This window comes from Somniosus microcephalus, chromosome 5 (assembly GCF_052327205.1).
Source record: "Somniosus microcephalus isolate GS21.2 chromosome 5, FLI_Smic_1.0, whole genome shotgun sequence".
In the NCBI taxonomy this organism is placed as follows: Eukaryota; Metazoa; Chordata; class Chondrichthyes; order Squaliformes; family Somniosidae; genus Somniosus; species Somniosus microcephalus.
The window spans coordinates 285084348-285106273 of record NC_140991.1 but is presented as its reverse complement, the minus strand read 5'-3'; the positions used below and the strand labels follow the sequence as shown (position 1 = coordinate 285106273).

At 45.2% G+C, this 21926-nt stretch overlaps 1 protein-coding gene across 10 annotated transcripts in view; it reads right to left on the bottom strand.

Annotated features, from left to right (window-relative positions):
* Window positions 1-393: 393 nt before the first annotated feature.
* The window catches only part of LOC147117789 (solute carrier family 12 member 7-like), a 257428-nt gene continuing 235895 nt past the window's right edge, over window positions 394-21926 (bottom strand). For 6 of the 10 annotated variants that reach the window (XM_085989073.1, XM_085989063.1, XM_085989067.1 and 3 more), the window contains 4 exons: window positions 16346-16521; window positions 13919-13933; window positions 5259-5392; window positions 394-3449 (listed from right to left, as the gene is read on the bottom strand). In XM_085989073.1, the coding sequence (XP_085845199.1) occupies window positions 3358-3449; window positions 5259-5392; window positions 13919-13933; window positions 16346-16521 (417 nt within the window). In that variant the 3' untranslated portion in view covers window positions 394-3357. The remainder of the gene's footprint in view (window positions 3450-5258; window positions 5393-13918; window positions 13934-16345; window positions 16522-21926) is intronic. The other 4 variants (XM_085989066.1, XM_085989072.1, XM_085989064.1 and 1 more) reach the window with 1 other exon arrangement.

The window sequence follows — 21926 nt, the reverse complement described above, 5'->3', positions numbered from 1 at the left end:
TCCTACTTATGCCATTCTACCTTTGTTTAAAGATATTTTTTCTCTTCTCAAGAGCCCACACCTGGATTGCAATGCCCCAAATCTGTCGAGGGCTAGGTAACTCCCTCCCAGTCGCAGCAAGAATGATAGTATAAACTCAGTGCTACCTGCTGCACAAGCTCGAGAAAGATTGGTGTAAAAGTGGCATTAAGCTCGTGTAAAAACTAGTGCCTCCGTATCTCTCTGAGTGTGGAGATGGTGAACAGGATGTCCTCCACTTCTTGGGGGGGGGAAAACTGGTCAGAATAACTGTCAAGGGAAAAATTGCTTAGCGTGAAAAATACACTTCATTATGTATCAATATGGTCCTAGAAATAAAAGTTTGCTTCCGAAACAGCAACAGACCAGAGTGAATGAGTGAGCATTAGATTTAATAGATGGTGCATGGAGTTTTAAAAAAGCGCACGCTCTCTTTGTTGCATCCACCAACATCAGAAAGAAAAATGTTCAAAGTGAGCAAGACAAAACTGTACACATCTTCAGTCGACTAATTATGACTTGAGTTCATTCTTCTCGACAACACAACTTGAACGTAGTGAGCGCGTGTGTGTGTACACATTCCAGTGTACAAGGCAGAAGCAGACTGGTAAATCTTTGGAACTACAGCACAGGTCTCTTTATAAAGTGCAGTTTTGCTGGCAGAATTCCATTTGCCGCACCCCAAATAATGGGATTTCCTCCTTGTGAAAGAGTTGTCCAAATCTTCCTCTTCCAATTGTTTCACCATAGCCCCGGGGGGAGGGGTGGAAATACCACTGACCTGAGCACTAAGAATGCAAGTTTTACAGTTTGAATAAAATGTTAGGTAACATTGACACGGGTTTTCCAACAATTTTCACTCATGGAATCCATACTCAAAATCCAAAAGAGTGTGTAATGTAACCATAGGCACAGTTCAATCATTGGCCTGTGCAGCTTTCTGTAAATATGGTGGTTATTTCATTGGAAACAATCTGAGTGCAGCAAGCTTTTAAGAAATTTTAGCTCAGGCCATTTTTGGACTGCCAAGTTTAGGGTCTAACTAGATGACTTCACAATCATGCTGGGGGGGCCTATATTTTCTTCACTAGGCTAAACTTAACAGATAAGCCATCACAACTAAACTGGTGAGCAGGCAATACTGCAGCTGGTTTTCTCCTATGCTGAAATGTGTTAATAGAAATGACCCAATAACAAACCATATAAAAATCTTTACTAAGTTCTTAATGCTTTACAAGTGAAGGTCAATCTGCACAGAATCTTGCAGAATTCTCAGCTCAGGGTAGCAGTGAAAGTTTAGCTACCTATTCACACCGGTGACTAATGTAGGGAAGGTGCAAGGTGACTAAGTTTGAACAGAGCATTGACAGAACACGGTGGCAGATATGGAGGGAGGACCATCACCAATCAGAAACTGGACCAACCTCTGACGGCACATGAAAGATTTTATAGCATGGAGGGCAGCTACAAAAGAAGGATGAGGGAGTATTATTTTTATAGCACAAATGATAAAAGTGGTCCGGTTGGGCCCTGGGTGACAGAGAAGCCAGGCTCACAGGGAGAGCCAGGCCTGGGCCCACAGGTGAGAGCCAGGCCTGCACTGACTGATGACCAAAATCACATCCTGTGCCAACAGCAGGGGTCAGACCTACATCCTTTTGTGCCTTGATCTGTACAGTGGTTTTTGGAAAATCTTACTTGGGTGTTTTAAAACACCCTTCATAATCCCCAACTGCAACTGGACAGACTACATATGCTTCTACTCTTATTTCTTATGCTCTTATATCTGCTAGATAAGTTCCAATACCGGGGTTTCAGAAGGAGGATCCAGCTGGTTTACATTGAGCAACACAAACAGATTCAAACTGGACAGAAAGCTCTGAAGTAAAACCCACCATCTTCATTTGTTAATTTTTACAAAATAAAGAAGGTCATTAGGGTAGAGTGTCTGAATATGTCTGTGCAGCGACACACGCAATGAGTGCGTGCCAGGAATTGGGGTGCAGAAGGTAGTGCACTTCTTGTGTCCTGTGAATGGATGGAGAATCTTGCAGAATGTGGACTTGATGCCCAGTTCTTCATACAAAGCTCTGCAGGAAACCTACCTAATGCTAGTAGCAAAAAGAGGAAAATAAAAAACCTGGGTGTATATTTGTTAGGACTATGTAGAAAACAACAAAAACTTTTAAAATAGACACTTGTCCTGCACTTAATCTAGATTAGGAAAAGCAATTAGTGGGTACTCATTATATACTTCCTTACGGTCATTTCATCAAGAATATAGTTTCTTATTTTAAGAAACAGCACTCCTACATAGACTAAGTTTAAAAATTTATACATTCTTATTTTTAATGCTGGTTTTTCATCTGTAGAAAAAGTATCTGACAAAATATTCTTATGTATAATACATTCCTAGCATTAAAACTTGTTTGACCTTCAATATAGTGTGTATTTGTAGAAATAAGGCTGTTGTTCAAGCCTATCCTCCTGCAACAAACGAAACAAACTTTTAAACTGAGTAAGCAGGTTAAAAAAAGTGAGGTGATGCAGGATCTTGGGGAGTACCCACGAGCAGCAGTGTGGACTGGCCGATGATCATGTAGACTTCTCCCCTCTCCCTATTTCAACTGAGCCACCAATCGACTGAATGGAGGTGCCAAATGTAGTTCCCCGGGTAGGAATAAAAAGAGCAGGAGGGCCTCCCAGTGGCCAGTACTGGCAAGTGCCCGGAGAGAGGCTGCTTGGACAGTGAGTCACAGTCTATGTTTGGCCTAGCAAAACTAAGGATGACTAGAGAAAAAAAAACAGGGATTTCACACGCATTTATATAGTAAAAACAAACACTTATGCAGGATGCACACTCATTTTTTCCAAAATGGTCCACTTTTTTTTCAGTGCCGTTATTTCTTTGTTTTGATCCAACTGTTTCTGTGGAAAGCAGGACAGATGTACAACCATTCCATACTCTCAGCATTTACGAATACACCAGTGCTATCAACTGTGGTACACATTTAGATTACAGAATTTGCACAGAACGAGAAAAAAAAACATAAAACGAGCTTTCTAATTGCGTGATGCAAGTGTTTTTTTTTGTTTCCATCAAGAAACGTGCAGCGATGACTCCAGTAGTTTGAAATCACGGACCAGAACACCCGTGAAAGTCTTCCTCACCATCAGGGTGCTCGTCTCTTCTATCGTAACCAAAGATCCCAGCAGCAAATGAAACACAAAAGCACCCCCCCCCCCCCAACACCCCCCAACAAAAGCCATACTTCACCGGTGAAATTTGTTGGCACCACATTTGGTAAATATGCTTCAAAACTGGCTACTCGAGCGGTCTTATGAATAAATGGTGATCACTTCGCTGCCGCCACCTCGCACCATCAACACTCTGTTCAAGCCCTCGGTCAGCACCTCCAGGAACTCCATGTCTGTCAAGCATTGAGTCAAGGGTCTTGTGTATTATACTCGAGAAAGCTAGATGAAGCACCGAGGGCCATGGTGTGGGACACCGCAATTGGAAAGAGTAAGACAGAAGGCAAGATAAGATCAAGAGGTCGGCAAAAGTTCAAGAGAGGGATTAGAGACACAGAAGAGTTGAATAAAGGGATTTGCAACTGCCTTTTAGGGCTTAGTAGCATCTTATAGGCACTTTGAAGTTGAGAATTCAGGCGTGCAGTTTTCGCTTCATTTTATAGCACTCTCCAATCTAAACTTGGCAGCTTCTGAAGACTCCAAAAGTATCACAGAATCACATTTTGCTGGCGCCACCCTATGCTCATCTTTTATTGGTTTTGATGAGTGCGGGCAGCATCATTAAACAAACCAGGTTAAAACAGCCCATGGAGACCATGGCTGCCTGTTTCAGAGCCCTTCTCGCGGAACTGCATACTTTTAAATATAAAAGTGCCTTTATAACAAGTCATATTATCCCAGGTAACACAAGATCTACCAGCTATTAATTTGCATAAACTCAAACCATTGGAATTACTAAAAAGCCCCATCAGGTCAGACACTGGCAAATGTAAACTTTAAACTATTTAAAGGAGCGGTATACTATAAATATGGTTAAAATTTTCTGAAGACATAACTGGGCATGGGTGCTAACGCCGGAGAGATGTTAGAGCTGGACTGAAGATCAAAGCTGGCTAGGTTTACAAAAAACACACAATATCCCCTTTAGAGGAGACATGAGGAGATTTTTTTTTTTTTGACACCCAGACCATTGGCTGCTCTCCCCTTCCCTTCTCTTGTGGCCAGCTGCCCTGCTCCTTCAGACAGACAAGAGATTTTCTCGGGTCTGAGTTGCTGAATCACAAAGTCCACGCTCAAGTCGGTAGAAATTAAGCTCAATTTCTCTTTTATAAACCAGACCACCCCTTCGTAGTTTGTCAGCTCAGAAAGTGGAACTCTTCAAGGTCTTCTCAGTGTCAACATGCACATGAATATCGGCTATATCCAGCTTCTGTGCGAAGATGGTGACAAAAACGCGAAGATTCTCATCAAAAATCTAGCTTGCCGTTAACTTCTAAACACGCCAGAAGTTTTGAAAGGGAGGAATGGCGCCAGTTTCGAAACAGAGGGGTACAGTGCCCAAGGAGAGGAAGCCGTTTCTAATATAGATATAAAGGAGGCCAGGAAGGGAAGCTGAGTGGTCAACAGTTTAGTGCGACTAGGTCTGAGGGAGCAAGAGGTAGGCCTCATGGATAACATAAGCTTGGAGAGGGCGTAGGGGAAGATGGGAAGAGAGAGGCAGGGATGCAGTGTCAGGGTATGTGGGGCCTGGAGATTTGCAGGGGTGGGGGGGGGGGGGGGGGGGGGGAGATTTGGTTCATGGGCCAAGGGAAAAGTAGGAAAAATCAGCCGAGGCAGTAGAATGAATGGTCTCAATCCTGGTGACAAAGAAGTCCATGAGTTCCTCGCATTCATTAGAGGTGAGGGTGGAGGGGACAAGAATGAGGGGTTTAGTGAAATGAGTGGAGAAAAGAAGTTGGAGGGTATGCTTGGTCAACAGTGTTAAAAGGTGGCCGAGAAGTCAATGAGGGGAAACATATATAAACTGTTCAGGAGTGAAACAACATTACATGATCAAATGCAGAATGGTGCACTTTGTGATGTAGCTCATTAAAAAAAAAACTTCAACACTGAATATTAATCAGGTTAAAAATAAAACTTAAGCTTTCCCAAGCAACATCTGCTCATTATAAAGCAGTCTATAGCAGCAGAGATGAGAAGGATACAGTTTTCATCCCCTTGTCTGTTCTTAGGGGGACCTGGCATGTTCAGTAACACGAGTCTGGCATCCTGGGACTTGTTAACGACAACTTCATTGAGTTTCACTGCAGTATGCATCCTCCTAACATTGGACTGATTCCTGAAAGAGGGGAAAACGCTCAGTTATTGACAGATGTGCAACTTGGGTCAGGTGACCAGAATAGGAGTAGGATGAAGTTATTCATCCACATAACATAGTTAAGTCAGGGAGATTAAGGTGGCATACACAGAACAAGGAATACATTTTTTAAAGTATCTTTAATTTAATACATCAAGTTATCCCAAAAAAGTTACTGTTTTAGGAAGTGGAACAACCTGTCTGCTTAAGGTCCAAAATAGCCAGCCAAACTCTATCTCGCTCCCTGCATCCAAATTCAATGGAAAAACATCCCGACTGCTTTATATATCCTTGGTAAATGTGATGTAATGCAACCATTAGAGTTTAGGGGTTTTGGAACAGTTCTTTCTCTCTCTCTCACATTAGTCAGTTCCTGTCTTTTTCCAAATTCGGATTTCCTGTAGACCCCTTCTTGGGCTCAGTGGTGTCAAGTCACTCCCGTAAGCAGTTTGGGAGTCTCACACTTGCACTGCCTTGTATGTACCTGCATAACCAGAGAGTGTAACAATACTACCCCTTTCGCGACCTGGATATTCTCAACTTTCACACATTCACTTCTTCAATCTCTGATGGATGCCTGAGCGATCACTTGATAGGACGAGACTAGATACGAATGGATAAGCTGCTTTATTACATAGCAAGGTAAACATGTAGAACAGCAGTTATGATTAGACTCAATTCAAGTCATACAATTTACCTCTGCAGGATAATACAAAATAAAGAATACACCACCCTACCCCCACATTAGTGGGCCATCTTGACTTAAAACAAAATGTCTTCTATTATCCTACAGCATTTCTAACTCTTCACCTCCACGAAAGCCCTCAACTTCTCCTTCAACAAACTGCCTCCACCACCTTTTTGTTTCAAAATACTGCACTACTTGCCTGTGTCCTATTTCTGTGTTTTAGCTCTTGCTGTTTACAGCCAGAAAAAAAAAAATCAACGGCCTAGAAATTCAGTGGCGCCCCATTTGGGGTGCCAGCCTCGCCAGGGCGCTAAAAGTAGCGCCCCGGTAGTTGCGGCCGCCCGCCGGAAATTGACTTTGCGCGCCCCAGAGGGAAGCGCGGCGCTACTGGAGGCGCCCCGCATCTCAATATCACTGCGCAACGTGCCGCAGCGCCACGGCGCGCTGCGGTACTGCAGGCCTTCCTCCCCTTCTTAAAGGGGATGGGCCTGCTGCAGCGCGGTCGACGATCGCGAGTGCCGGCAAAAGAGCCCAGCACCGAGGAGAAGTGCCGGGCTCTTGGAACACAGCCGGCACTCCACGGGGGGGGGGGGGGGGGGAACTCAGGAGGCCGGGGACAGCGGCGCGGAGAGGTGCTGGCAGGCGGCCAGCAAAAAAAAATGGCCGCCCCGCACCTCAGCACCTCTACTGCCGCAGGTAGGCCCCCCTGAACCAGTCGCAAATAGCGACCGGCGTTAAAGCAGGGGGCGCAACTAAGTTTCGCGATCGGGGCGGTAGCAGGGCACTGCGCACACCGATGACGTCATCGGTAGCGGCGCAGCGCTAATGGCTAGCGCCATTAGCGTCCTGCTAAATTTAGCGGGATGTGTGGCCAGTGGCTTCCGACCCACTTAGCACCCTCTTAAGGCGCTAACGGGTGGCGCAGCCCACTGAATTTCTAGGCCAAAGACTTCCCAATACAATGGCGGTTGCTGTTTTTCAATTGCAGAGACAGGCTAATGAATTGCTTACAGACGATCTTTGAGGAAGGATCAACAAAGCTAGCTTATGGCCATCTTAACTACCTACTAGCTCAGACCCTTTTTAAAAAAAAAAAAAAAAATCTTGCATAAATACACTATGCATTCCCACACAATCGGAAAGGGGTACCTTTTTTATAATTAGCCCTCACAGAAGTGTGCAAACTGTTTATTGGAGTTAACATAGATTAATGCCACACTACCAAATTCTCTTTCAAATGAAATGCGTTACTGCACAGATCAAAGGCTTTACAGATTAAAGCCACTAATGTATTTCCTTACAGATAAATAATATTAGCACATACTAAGTGTAATATAATGGAAGAATCCATAATGGGTTAATTATCCTTTATAAGATGCATGAATTTGATGAACAAAGTTAGTATTTCTGCAGACTGAATTCATCCTCGCTCATCCTTTGGCAAGCTTTACGAGCAGTTGTCCCTCAAGCATAGAGTGAAATGACCTCTTATTCTGATCACACGCCAACTTTCAATATAACCCATGCACTCTGAGCATTTAATTCCTTAGGTGTCAAAATCAACATGTTAAGTCCTTAATGTAGAGGCTCCCAGATGAACTCAATACTTCAAACAACAACTACTCTCTTTTACATAATGCCTTCAATGTATAGAACGTCCCAGGGCACTTCACATATAAGTGCAAGGGAAATGGATGACAAGCTGGAAAATGTTTGCCGAAGAAGCAGGTGGAAAAGGAATTCCAGAGAGTAGGATCCAGTTGGCTGAAGGCTGTTCTGGCATTGGTGGGATGGATGTACAAGAGGCAAAAGTCAGCAGAATAGAGTCTTGGGGAGGTATATAGAACTGGAAGAGATAGCCGAGTTAGGGTAGGGCAAAGCCATGGAGAGATTTAAAGACAAGGACAAACGTTTTAAATCTGAGATACTGGGAGACGATCGGTAAGAACTGTGATGACGGGCGAGCAATACTTAATGAGAGGCACAATATGGCTTTGGGCAAGATGGAGTTTATTGATGGTGGAGGATGGGAGGCCAGCAAGAAGGGTTCGTGGAACAGTTGAACTAAAACAGGCATAAAGGTTTCAGTAGCAGAGACCGAGATGGGGCAGAGGTGGGCTATACTGCAGAGGTGCAAGAGAGTCCAGAGTGCAAAAAAAGTGAGGGGGGAGGAAAGAGAGAGATTTGTTAGGTGGCTGCTGTGTATTTTAAAAGCAGTTACAGGATTTACTCCCTCTGTGTAATGGCTGCGGAATCTCAGTTTTACTGATGGGACTCTGGAGAAGGTTGTGCAGAGACGTTGCAAAGTATTACAAATTATTTACAGCACAGAAACAGGCCATTCGGCCCAACAGGTCCATGCCAATGTTTAAGCTCCACACAAACCTCCTCCCACCGCCCCCCCCCACTCATCTAACCCGATCAGCATATCCTTTTATTTCTCACTAGCTGGGGGGGCCCGGCGGTGCCAGGGCAGTTTACAGGGCGGCGCGGTTCACGGCCGCCCGCTGCCGGTCCCCCGCTGTGTGTCTTGGGCCGAGCGGTTGTGAGGCCCGGCCCGAGTGACCCCAACTCACGTGCCGCTCCGGCGGGCCTCCGCAGCTGCCCCGCTCGCTGTGGAGGAAAAGCAGGGGAAAAAATGGCGGCGAAGTTGCGGGAGGCTGCAGGATTAGGTCCCGCCTGCGACGCACCGATTGGTCAACCATCAGGTCACTGAACTGTAGGATTGGTCAACCATCATGTCACTCAACGCTAATGAGCGGTAGGATTGGTGAACCGCTAATGAGCGGATTTTTGAACTTTTTTGTATACTGTCCGAACAATATTTGTCTGACCAAAAAGTAAATATGCCTATGACACTCCCCTGATCATCAGCTTTCTTTTGATATAACATATGAGATGGTACGCTCTATAACTTTTGACTGTATAGCGGACAGACAGACAGGCGGACGGACCATTTAATATATACTAGCTGAGTGCCCGGCGGTGCTGAGGCTTTTTTGAGGGCATGTTGTTGTTGGGAGAGAGAGCGGGCGGGCGACCGGGGGAAAAAGAGAGCGGGCGATCGGGGGAGGGAGAGAAGGAGGGAGAGGGAGAGGGAGGGAGAGACGAGAGAGGGGGGGGGGGGAAAGAGAGAGAGAGAGAGAGAGAGAGAGAGAGAGAGAGAGAGAGAGAGAGAGAGAGAGAGAGAGAGAGGCCCGCAGCTGCAGTGAGGGCGGCCCGGTTGCCGGGGTAACCCTTCGCCCCGTTCCCGCTCTCCTGAGCCCGAGCCCCGCCGTCCCGAGCTGGCTTCAAGACCAGAGAGAGAAACGCCGCCGCTCATCAACGCCTCAGAGCCGGCCGGTGCGCAACCTACCGCGTGAGGCCCGGCCGGACTCAAGTCGCGCTCCGGGCCGAAGTTGAGGCGCGTGGACTCCCACCCCGCCCTCCTTTACTAAGATGGCGGCGGTGGCAACGCTTGGCTCAGGCCCGCCCCCTCCAGCCTTCACAAAGATGGCGGCGATCGCAGGCCGCTTGTTGAGCGCGACGGGAGGTGCCTAGCTCGGGCGTGGCTGGGCAACGGAGGCCCAGGCTTCGAGGCCTGGAAAAACGGTGAAAGGTAGGAAAATTATAGAGGTTAGAGAAAAGATTGGCAAATTAATTAACTTTTTTAAAAACAATGTGTGTTTTAAAAGCAACTTTTTTTTTTGCTGGAAATGTAGATTTGAAAAGAAACACGCAGAAAGCGGGAAAAAGAAATGAAGAGTTTGGAATCAAGATGGCGGCCACTCACCTCAGTTCAGAATGATTAGGCCCGCCCACACACGTGCCGATTGGTCAACCGTCAGGTCACTGAAGTGTAGGATTGGTCAGTCGTCTGGTCACTCAACTTTAGGACGGCCCGCCCGCACGCGCGACGAACCCACCCCCGCGACGCAGCGATTGGTCGACCGTCGGGTCGCTCGACTGTACGATTGGTTGACCTTCATGTCACTCTATGCTAATGTGCAGATAATGAGCGGAATTTTGAACGTTTTTTGGATACCGTCGGCACAATTTTTGTCCGACCGAAAAGTAAATACGCTTATGACCGTTCTGGAATCGTAAGCTTTCTTTTGATGTTACACACGTGTAGGTACGCTCTATAACTTGAGTGTGTATAGCCGGACAGAAGGACAGCTTTTATATATAGATAGAGAAGATATATAGGTAGATAGATAGATAGATAGATAGACAGACAGATGTACTTATCTAACTTCCCCTTGAATGCATCTCTGCTATTCGCCTCAACTACTCCCTGTGGTAGCGAGTTCCACATTCTAACCACTCACTGGGTAAAGAAGTTTCTCCTGAATTCCTCATTGGATTTATTCGTGATTATATTTATGGTGACCCCTAGTTTCGGATTTACCCACAAGCGGAAACATTCCACTGAATTCCCTATTGGATTTAATCAGTGACTATGGCTCCTAGCTCTGGTCTCGCCCGCAGTGGAAATATCTTCTCCAAGTCTACCCTATCAAACCCTTTCATAATCCTGAAAAACTCTATCAGGTCACCCCTCAGTCTTCACTTTTCTAGAGAAAAGAGCCCCAGCCCCAATCTCTCCAGTGCCTCTATATCCTTTTTATAATATGAAGACCAGAACTGTTCACAGTACTCCAAGCGTGGTCTAACCAAGATTTTATATATAAGTTCAACATAACTTCTCAGCTTTTCAATTCTTTCCCTCTAGAAATGAACCCCAGTTGTTGCTGTTTTTTTTAAATGGCCATATTAACCTGCGTCGTCACTGTTAGTGATCTGTACCTCCAGATCCCTCTGATCCTCTACCTTATTTGGACACTTATTTTCCAAAGAGTATGTGGCCTCATTCTTCCTAGGTCGTCTTCAATACTTCAATGGAGCAGGGGGATTAGTTTCACTGCAGGTTGGGAGGTAGGAGCGCAACAGTATAGTTGCTGCTTCAACACAGCTCCTGAAGTCCTGATGTTCTTAAATTTCTCATGACAGGAACTTACAATGAGTGAACCTTGACAAGTATAGTATGGCAGTGAACAGATGTTACAGAATTTTCAGCAGCTGTAATAGAAAATTCATACCTTATGATCTCCACTCTCATACAAACCATGGAAGAGCCGTAGAACAATCTTTTTTTATTTGGGCAACACTGGCAAGGCTGCACTGATTGCCATCCCTAGTTGCCTGGAGGGCATGAAGATTCAACTACATAGTATGGGAGTGGAGCCATGCATGGGCCAGTCTGGGTAAGGGGTGGCAGGTTCCCTTCCCTGAAGGATATTAGTGAACATGCAATGTCCCACAAATTATCAGATCTATTGAAATATTGGGATTTTAACTCATAACCTCTTGGTTGCTAGTCCAGTACCATAAACCACTAGGCTACTGTATCCCTTCACTAATGAATTCATTAACTAACTAGGAGGCCTCATTACAAACATATTGATGGGAAATAGGTTCCACAGTTACCGTAGATGCTTAGATAGATACTCATTGCGTAAAGAGCAGTGACCTACTAAAATTAACCCTACAACACATATCCAGATCTCAGTTAGATATCCTGGCCAGGAGCCAGAGCAATATTTTCAAGTTTTAAAGGGCTGGTGTTGTTGATGGTTAAGTGTCTGGTAAAATGTTCATATATAATGTCCCATGGTGTCACCAATTGTCCCTGGTGTCATTGAGCTACAAGCTTCCCAGCTTGGGTTTTAAAAGCCCAAGATGTAAATAGGAAAGCTGTACTGAAAAGGCAGAACATTTTTTCCCCGTGCTAACTCACCTCCAGCACGGCACATTTTGAAACTGACATTTAGGAGCAGGCACTTTTCAGAAAGATGAGCTTGTCCAGATACTCACCGACATAGCAACATCAACAGCACACCTTTAAGGCACTTTCAGGTACGGTTAAACATCTCCTACTAATCTCCCTACTGTAACGCCAAAAAAGCATCCTTGTGATGTGAAAAATCTTCCCAAGATCCAGGTCATGCTTATAAACCCAACACACAAAACACATGCAAGAGAAAAACCCTCCAGTCCTTTCCAGCCCACACAACCCAAAAGCTTCATTGTTTGCTTAAACCAAGAGTCCACGATATTAAGATTTTATATATAAAAATCTGCCTGTTTGGCGATGAACCCATTTTGCATGGTCTACCAGGGATTGATGCATCAAATCAACAGCTAATTCTGGACTAAGTGGCAAAAATGCTGCTTAGTAACAGGGAGAGATTCTTAAAAATACCTTTTTAATCTGCTCAATATGTTGCCGCTCAGCAAATGGAAAAGGAAACCCTTACTTAAATGGCTTGTTGGGTAAATGTACTGCAGTGTGCTACTGAGCCATAAGAACAAACTGAGTGGCTTGCTGGGCCACTTCAGATGGCCACTGAGAGCCAACCACTGCTCTTCTCATCCAGAGTATTACTAGGGGGGCAATACACTCAGCCTCAGAGGGCCCAGAGGTTATGGAGGAAAAAAAATGAGCCAAAGATGCAATGCAATTCCTCAATTGCTATTCTCCTGCTTGAAGTGGGTGCACATGGATACGAGGCGAGGAAAGTTTGCCGAGACTAGCTGTTCATGTCACGTGCGTGAGCAATGGGTCAAAGGATTTCTCCTTCTATATCCGAATAGGAGTCTCTGTCTTCAGTATTCAGGGTCACTGGTAGTGCCAGAAGTATTCCAATAATTTTTGAATTACTGTGAATAGAGGGGATTGGGTAGCTAGGCCAGAGACGGCCTTTCTTTGGCTGCCGGTTAATTCATTTTCAGTCGTGCTGCAATTTAAAGGGGTTGGAAAATAATTCAAAGTCAAATTGGTCATTTCAGAGTTACGTCAGATTTCTTTTTTGTTTCACCTACTTATTCTGGTGAATGAGATTTGAATCAGCCATTCATTCAAAGTGTCTTTAACATAGCAAAACCTCTCGAGGAGTATTATCAGACAAAACCTGACACTGCGCCACATAAGGAGATTTTAGGATAGTTGACCGTAAGCTTGGTCAAAGATGTAGGTTTTAAGGAACATCTTAAAAAGGAGAGTAGTGAGGCAGAGAGATTTAGGGAGGAAATTCCAGAGCTTAGGGCCTAGACGGCTGAATGCACGGCTGCAAATGGAGGTACAAAGAAAATCGGGGACGCACAAGAGGCCAGAGTTGGAGGAACGCAGAGATCTCAGAGGGTTGTAGGGCTGGAGGAGGTTAGAGAGATGGGGAGGAGCAAAGCCATAGAGGGATACAAAAACAAGAATGAGAACTTTAAATTTGAGGCCCTGAAGGACCGGGAGCCAGTGTAAGTCAGCGAGCACAGGGCTGGTGGGTCAACAGGACTTGGTGCGAGTTAGGGTATGGGCAGCAGAGCTTTGGATGAGCTCAAGTTGATGGAGGGTGGTAGGTGGGCTAGGAGAGCGTGGGTCTCCATTGGCGAGACCAGCGTCCGACACTGAACAAGGCAAGAGTGACACTTGAGGTCACTGCCCGGGTGGAAAATCAAAGATCCAGGAAACTATGAAGATATTTTAAAATATACAGACTCCGTGTGGAGCTGCACTGGACACCACATTAACATTCAATTTGAATACACAAATTATTCACTAATAAATAACACAAAACAAAATCTTGGCATAGCAAGTGTCCAAACTGGATTAGTGCAAACAAAATGAGCCCTTACTCTTGAGAATAATTTGAATATAGAGCAAACTCCCTCCAGTCTGGAGTTACTGAAGCTTTTGGAGAGAACATCATGTGCTGTTAAGGACTATCTACAAATACAAACACACACAGGAAGTACAGATTAAATTAAAATCAAATGCAACTTACAGATTTCCCCATTCTCTGAAACAAGAGGGAAAGAAAAATGACGGTGTTACTGCAAAGATTAAACAATGAAGTTGCTTTTTTCTAATATCACAGAGCCGAGGAAAGAGGCTGAAGAAAAACTACAGTTCTAAAGTATAAAAATAATGACAGGACATCATAATGCAATACATTGACCCCACACTAGCTCAGCTGCTTTCTGACATGGCTATTGCTTGGCTTATTGCGATTTGCAAGCGCCCTTGTTTGGCAGAGAAACGACAAATCAGAAATGCACCAACATGTTTTCCAAAAGGGGGTGGATTTTAACTCAGTGCAGGTTTCCAGGGGCGGGGGGGGGGGGGGGGGGGGAGAAACCGCTCAGACCAGTTGATTTCTTGCCCAGCAGCAGCAGTAGGAGGTCACAGCGATTTTAACCACCGGTTAAATGCCACCGGTCCGCTCCCATTTCCAGAATGGACACGAAGAGGGCAGTCAGCAGGTTATGATCGGGTAGCCAAGGGTCATCCATCGGCTTCCAGTTAAGTGGTGAGGACAAGGGGAGGCCGCAACTTTCCTTCTGCGGCCCTGAAGGAGCACGCCTGCTCCTCTCGGCCCCACAAAGGAAAGTTTTAGACTCGCCAGAAGGGCCTCTTGTGTCTTCAGACCAGCTGCCGACCTGCTTCTGCCGAGCAGGTAAGCCCCAGTGACTGCTCACGTCCTGGCTGAAACTGCATCAGGGTCTTATTGATGCAACAGGACCCTGGTTTGCATGAAGTTATGAGGCTTCCGCTAGCAGGTTATTGTCGCTGAGCGGGTAAGTAACCTGCTTGTTTTTAAATGCCGGCCCCCGTTACACACCCCCTTCCATTAATGGTGTAACGGGTGTCCGACCACTACCGCTCGTTTTGTGCCCTCACCAGAGTTGGATCTCAGCCCAGCATGGCATGGCTTTACACCCATCTCACACAAAGGCACCCAGTGAAGACTTGCTGGATAGGCTTCCTGTACACACTAGGGGGCATGCAGTGAACCTGATCAATTAGACCAAGTAAATCCACCCATCCCCAAACCCCTTACCAATGTTAACATCGCTTGTTGGATCTTGTTGACGTCTATAATTGATCAAAGTAGAAAATGCAGCACAACCTGTGTCCCCTGCCCCCTGCCCCCTGCCCCCCGCCCCACCCCCCTTATCTTAAGTTATTGATTCCAAATAGTTGCCTGCATTCAATTATTTTCTGTGTTCAGTGACTAATAATTGTAATTAGAACGCCTAGAAATGGTTTTGCAGGATCTGCTAAAGAATAACAATTTCAAAGGTATTTGGGACTGAAAGGCACGTTTGTTTTTGTTCAGAGCCTTCTGGTGTTAGTCAAATATCTTCTTGGTACTGTGAAGCACATCGCAGGTCATTGTGAAGTTGGCCTTAAATGCAGTAGCATTTAAATATACTCTTCTATCTGGCGGAGCATTACATCTGAAATATGAACCTGTCCAAACCCCCAAGTTGAGATCAGCTAACACAGCACAAACGAGGAACTGAACCCAGGGGCTTTCTGGCCTGTCTGGCTCAGCCCATTAGTGAATACACTCACAAAACTCCACCTGGATATTTTTTTTTAAACAACTCCGTTTGGGTGATTAAAATTTTTTTTTTTTTTTTTAAATATGAAAATAGAATTTTCTAAATATCCAAGACCTATAATCTTCTGAAGAATTCTTCAGCAAATATGGGTGAATGTTATTTTATACACAAAACATATGGTAGTTGTTTTAATTGAAGCTTCATTGACAAATAATTTTATTTGGAAGCTAGGCATAGGACCTCGCATTCTTCAGCTCAATTTCCCTCAAGTCTTTATGTCAGGTGAAATATCTAACAAGCCTATAGGACTGTTGAGTAGGATCACTGAAGATTGGAAACTTGCTGGACATTAAGGAGATCTAACCTTGCAGTTTCCAACTAACCAACCCCGCGCGTTTGGATCCTGGCCACACACTTTGCAATAATGGATCCAAATTCTCTCTGAATATGTTGCCCTGCTGCCCTGAAACAATGAGTGTTCGAGCCTCAAACTGTGCTCGTAGGAATACGGCCCAGAGACACCCGAATTCCGTTCAGTTAGATCAGGCACAAAGGGGACTGGTTATCTGACCAGCATTGGTGTCACTCTCTTTGTCCAATCACCCAAATGACCAGAGTCAATTTGAATGCACATCAGCTGTCAGGGTTAACAAGGGGTTTTGGCACTTTGGTGCCTTTTGATTCAAGGAGATTTAAAACATTTGTTTCTGTGAACCAATCCAAGCAGTCCTCAGAACTGTACAAGGAATTCAATATACATTTCAGATCACTGAACACAACAGAACACACTTAACAGGAAAGCTGGTGTCTAATGAGGCCAAACACAGCATGCTCGTTTAAAAATAAAATTGAAATCAACTTACGGTTTCATGTTAAAAATATCTCTCACACCTTCTGGTGATAAAGGTTCTTTATTTTTGTATTTTTCTGCCATGATTTTCTCTTTGGTCCAGGTCATGTGCACTCCTTCAGGAGTAACTGAAAGTTTGTCAGTACCAGAGGAGTGAGCGGCTGCGTTCCTGTCGTGTATCAGTTGGGCCTAAGAGAAGCCAAAGGGTGCAACAGTTAACAAATTGACACAACCCCCAAGTCAGACAGATGTGAAAATAAGCAAAAATGGTCACTCAGTTGGTTCTTGGACATGGGCAACATCAACAAGGCCACATTTACTGCCCATCCCAAGTTGCCCTGATGGCATTAAGAGTCAACCACGTAGCGTGGGATTGGAGTCACATGTAGGCCCAGACAAGGAAGGGCCAGCAAGTTCCCTTCTTTGAAGGGCCTTAGTGAACCAGTTGGATTTTTACAAAAATCCGGCAACTTTTGTGGTCATTTTATCTGATGCCAGTCCACAAATCACCAGATTTATTGAATTCAGTTTCACAATTTGCCATGTTGGGACTTGAACACCTCTGGGTCGTTAGGCCGGCACCAAAACCACTGCACTACCGTAGCCATAAACAGCACCGACCTATTCTAGTCATTTTAAAAGGACATTCATCTTCTGTGCACAGTGCTGCAGGAATCAAACACAGATTCTGCAGTTCAATCAAAAAGGGTAAAAGTGAAAGAATTAGATTACACAAAACATATAAACAGGAATACAGCTTCTCAATAACCAAAGCTCACTACTGCAGACAGAGGAATGACGCACAAAGCAGATTTGTAAAAGGTTCAGTGGTGTCCTAGTGGTCAGTTGCATGGTTGGCTGAACAGCATATGATGATCCCTTGCTGATCATAGATTCAAACAGCACAGGAGGCCATTCGGCCCATCATGCCTGTGCCGGCTCTTGGAACGAGCTAGCTAATTAGTGCCCTGCTCTTTCCCCATAGCCCTGCAAATTTTTCATTTTAAGTGTATATCCAATTCCCCTTTGAAAGTTACCATTGAATCTGCTTCCACCACCCTTTCAGACAGTGCATTCCCGATCATAATAACTCACAGTCACATGATGTCACCCAGTGTTCCTCTGGGTGCTCATTAAGGCCAATAGCGTCTGTCTTGGGGTATGGAACACATTTCCCACTTCTACACTCGAGTATTAAGCACTCCCAAGTCAGCTACAGCACAGCCAAATACCATACAAGGATCCCTATATTATGAGTCAGCAATGAGCCTCAACTTTAACCCCAACATTATGTACTACTGCACCAATGTGGCGTTTCCTATTTCCCATATTAACCACCCATATGGCATCTCCATACAGCACTGACAATTTGATGCAATTAGTACCAGGCTGCTGAAATGCACACACTGGAAACTTGGCTGAGACGGCCCTAGCCATTTCTACTCTTCAATTTTCTACCCTCCCCCCAGGCTTCAACTCCTTGCTGGGGCACAAGGTATCCTGCCAAGACAGTAACTCGTCCAAGTGGCCATTATGTGAGCCTTGACATCAAGTATCAGGTTTTTCAAAGACAAGGAGCATCACACTAAACCCAAACATGTCCTTATTTAAAGTCCCCACCTGCACTACCAGCGGTAATTACAAGGCAGTGACCACGAGGGAGAAAGTTGACCGATTTTCTTTTTCTCTAACCCAGGGGGGCACCGAGGCCAATTGCAGTACCCCTGTTGCTGCACTGATTGCGATCAGCTAACTTGGCCTGAGGCTTCCTTGCTCTATAGGGCTCTCCTATACTCAGTGGATGAGCTCACTAAGGCAGCGGGACAACACATCTTTCCCTTTAAGAGTCTTGCTCTCAATCGATGCAGGAGGCTTTAATCCCATCAGTCTGGTTGGATTCAAATCCCAGACATGAAAGAAGAATCTTCAAACTCACTGCCTGACCCAGTACTTCAGAACATCATCTTCTTTAAAGCTGCTCTTGCAAAACTTTAAGCAAGCGGATTTGATGACACCAGCTCCAAGTATAGACTGGCAGCATGTTTGGAGCAATACACCTTCTTTTGAAAATGCAAGATTTAGACAGACATAATCCTTGATTAGTGAACGCACGACGATAGATAGCAGCAAATTATTTTATCACAGGAAGGAATAAAACATTTAATGATTTGCAGAGAGATCAGATTTCAAAAGCTGACATTAGATCCTGTAAGCTCTCAAGAGACAGTGTTCTTAGCCAAGGAGTAAAATATTTATTGCTCCAATACAATACATCAGCCTCCAAATCTGTACAAGTCGTGTCCTTAAGATCTAGATATTAAGAGCACTGAATAATTTAAATCTACAAGTATCTTAAACAGCAAGGAAGATTTTCAAAACTACTTCCCATTGCAGCAATTTTGTTTCATTGGGCAGATAAACTTTCAAATTCACAACAATGACAAATGTTTTGCTGCAATTTTATTTGGTCTGTTGGAAAATAACAGATTTATACAGAAGCAGGCTTTAACAGCAGGCGTAACGCTCTAGATCGTGCAATGCGATAGCAGAGTGAAATGAAGGTTAGGGTTGCAGTACTTTGAACTGTTCCCTGCATTTCTCTTGTAATTGACGTGCGGTGAAGATCATGTCCATTGTGCCCCCTAGTGGGCGGAATCCGCATTGCGCCCATTAAGGGGCACAATGGACATGATCAACACCTTCACCGAAGCGTACGAGAGCATGGGCCTTACACTAAACATCCGTAAGACAAAGGTCCTCTACCAACCTGCCCCCACCACACAGTACTGCCCCCCGATTATGAAAATCCACGACAAGGCCTTGGACAACGTGGACCACTTCAACAAGGGCAGACGTCAACGACGAAGTCCAACACCGCCTTCAGTGTGCCAGTGCAACCTTCGGTCGCCTGAGGAAGAGTGTATTTGAAGACCAGGACCTCAAACCCAGCACTAAGCTCAGAGCAGCAGTGATACCCGCCCTGCTGTATGCCTCAGAGACATGGACCATGTACAGCAGGCACCTCAAAGCACTGGAGAGGTACCAACACTGCCTCCGCAAGATCCTGCAAATCCACTGGCAGGATAGGCGCACCAACGTCAGTGTTCTCGCTCAGGCCAACATCCCCAGCATCACAGCTTTGACCACGCTCAATCAGCTCCGATGGACGGGTCACATTGTCCGCATGCCCGATACGAGACTCCCAAAACAAGCGCTCTACTCGGAGCTCCGGCACGGCAAGAGAGCCCCAGGTGGGCAGAGGAAACGCTTCAAGGACACCCTCAAAACCTCCTTGAAAAAGTGTAACATCCCCATCGACACCTGGGAATCCCTGGCCCAAGACCGCACAAAGTGGAGGAGAAGCATCTGGGAAGGTGCCGCACACCTCGAGTCTCTTCGCCGGGAGCAAGCGGAGGCAGCGCAAGGAGCGCACGTCAACCCAAGCACCCCACCCACCCGCCCCTTCAACCACCGTCTGCCCCACCTGTGACAGAGACTGTCGGTCCCGCATTGGACTCATCAGTCACCTGAGAACTCATTTTTAACGTGGAAGCAAGTCATCCTCGGTTCCGAGGGACTGCCTAAGAAGGCGACGACTTTGAACTGAATTGAATTGAAATTAGTAACCTTGCAATCACTGACTGTTAAATCACTGCTGTTGGACTCGATGATTCATCATCAGTCTTGACAGTATCAGTTTCACAGTATGGGAAGTCATAGCACAGGGATTAGTGTCAGTGCGCGTGGAGCTTTGTACAGCAACAAATGGTGAAGACTTCTGGAAAGTTCAATGTTTTAGTGCATTGCTACAATCATTAGAATAATCCCCCGTAGATCAGATATATCCGAACAGCGAAAAGTCAAATTGGGAGAAGGGGATAAGATGATTGGGGAACGTTTTAGTTAGGCACATAGGCACTGCTAGACAAAAGACGGCCACGGTCCATCTAGTTGGCTTTCTACCATCATGGTAGTTGCATGATACAACAATAATAGGACTCGTTGACTAATCATGGCAATCAATCTCTATCAATTTGTCAACAAATCCAAACATGAGGCAGGGAAAACCCCATGTGGTGGAGAGCTTTGGAATCACAGGTCCAAAGTCACCTGTTCCTCCTCAGCATGCTACACTTCCCACATGTCACGTTTTCAAATTACTCATATACTGTATCGCAAAATGTTATTTTCTGAAACGAATTTGTATTTGAATAAATCAACACTTTCTGCTTCCACCGTCTCCCTAGGGAGCCTGTTCTTAATGCAAGTAGGGAATTTAAAAGGAACAAGGCGCAGATTTGGTTGTAATAATATGGGCACTCAATTTGGTTTATATTCTTAAACTTGGCCTGATACCCCATCAGACAGAGAGAGTCAGGCTGCACCCGATACAAGTCTGCCTGCTTCAATCAGGCTGTGAGATGGAGTGCCATGCACAAAAGGGAAACAATCAAACTGTGTCTTTAGGTGTGAAGGAAGAGAAATGAGGAGAACTTGACGAATTTTGAAACTGCACCAATGGCTGCTTACACAAAGTCCTCAGCACCGATCATGCAAACAACAGCAGCAGAATACATGGCAGCAAGTGGCTCACAAAGGGACCAATAACCGAGGAGAGTTTGTTCTTTTAATTTGCTCGTGTGTAGGCACCACCAGCAAGGTTAGTTGCCCTGAGCCCATTAAAAGTCATGGACTGGAGTCACATATCATAGAATGATACAGCATAGGAGGCCGCCATTCAGCCCATCGTGCCTCAGCTAGACCAGGTAGAGGGTGGCAGGTTCTCCTCCCTAAAGGACATTAGTTGGATTGTCACAACATACCGGCAGCTTTCAGGGTCATTTTCCCTGGTGCTCGCCCAGAAAGTACCAGACCGACAACTCAATTTCCCATTGTGGGATTTGAACTCAAGACGTCCGAGATGCTAGTCTGGTACCATAAGCACGAGGCAATAGTACCCTAAATTATTGTGCTTGCTTTTCACTAATGCCCCCACCGTTGTTGTATTACCTTGTTCAAGAGGTTTGACAGTTGAATCCCGGTTATTATGATTGTGTTATTAATAAAAGGGTTAAAATTATACTACTGTTTATTTGCTTTCAAACCAAAGGCTAACACATCCCTATTCATAATTATACAAAAAATGGTTCTATGAAGAAATACAGTTAAAGAAAAATTAGAAATAAATGTGCTATTCGGTTACAGTAACCTTCACCCGTGATGCTTAACTGCAGTTCTTCACACTGATGGAAAGAGAATGGTGGGTAGGGGAATGGGTAAAGAGAAGCCACAGCAAAATAGCACTTTAAAAGTGACTTTACTCAACTATATAGCATACAATTCTGTTAGTTTGCAACCGGCAATTCTGTGCCTTGTAACAGTTTTTTTGGGCTATATTGAGGGCCAATAGTGCAGGACACCACCAAGCAGAAGGGAAGGTGAGGTAATTCAAGAAGCAGAGATTTAGGCAACGGCAAGCTTGGGTCTTCAGAAGCCTTGTAACTTGTAGGAGGAAGGAAGGACTGGTGAGGGAGATCAAGAGATATACAGCACTGTAGTCCGGAGAAAGTGGAATAGGAGGAGGCACTGTAATA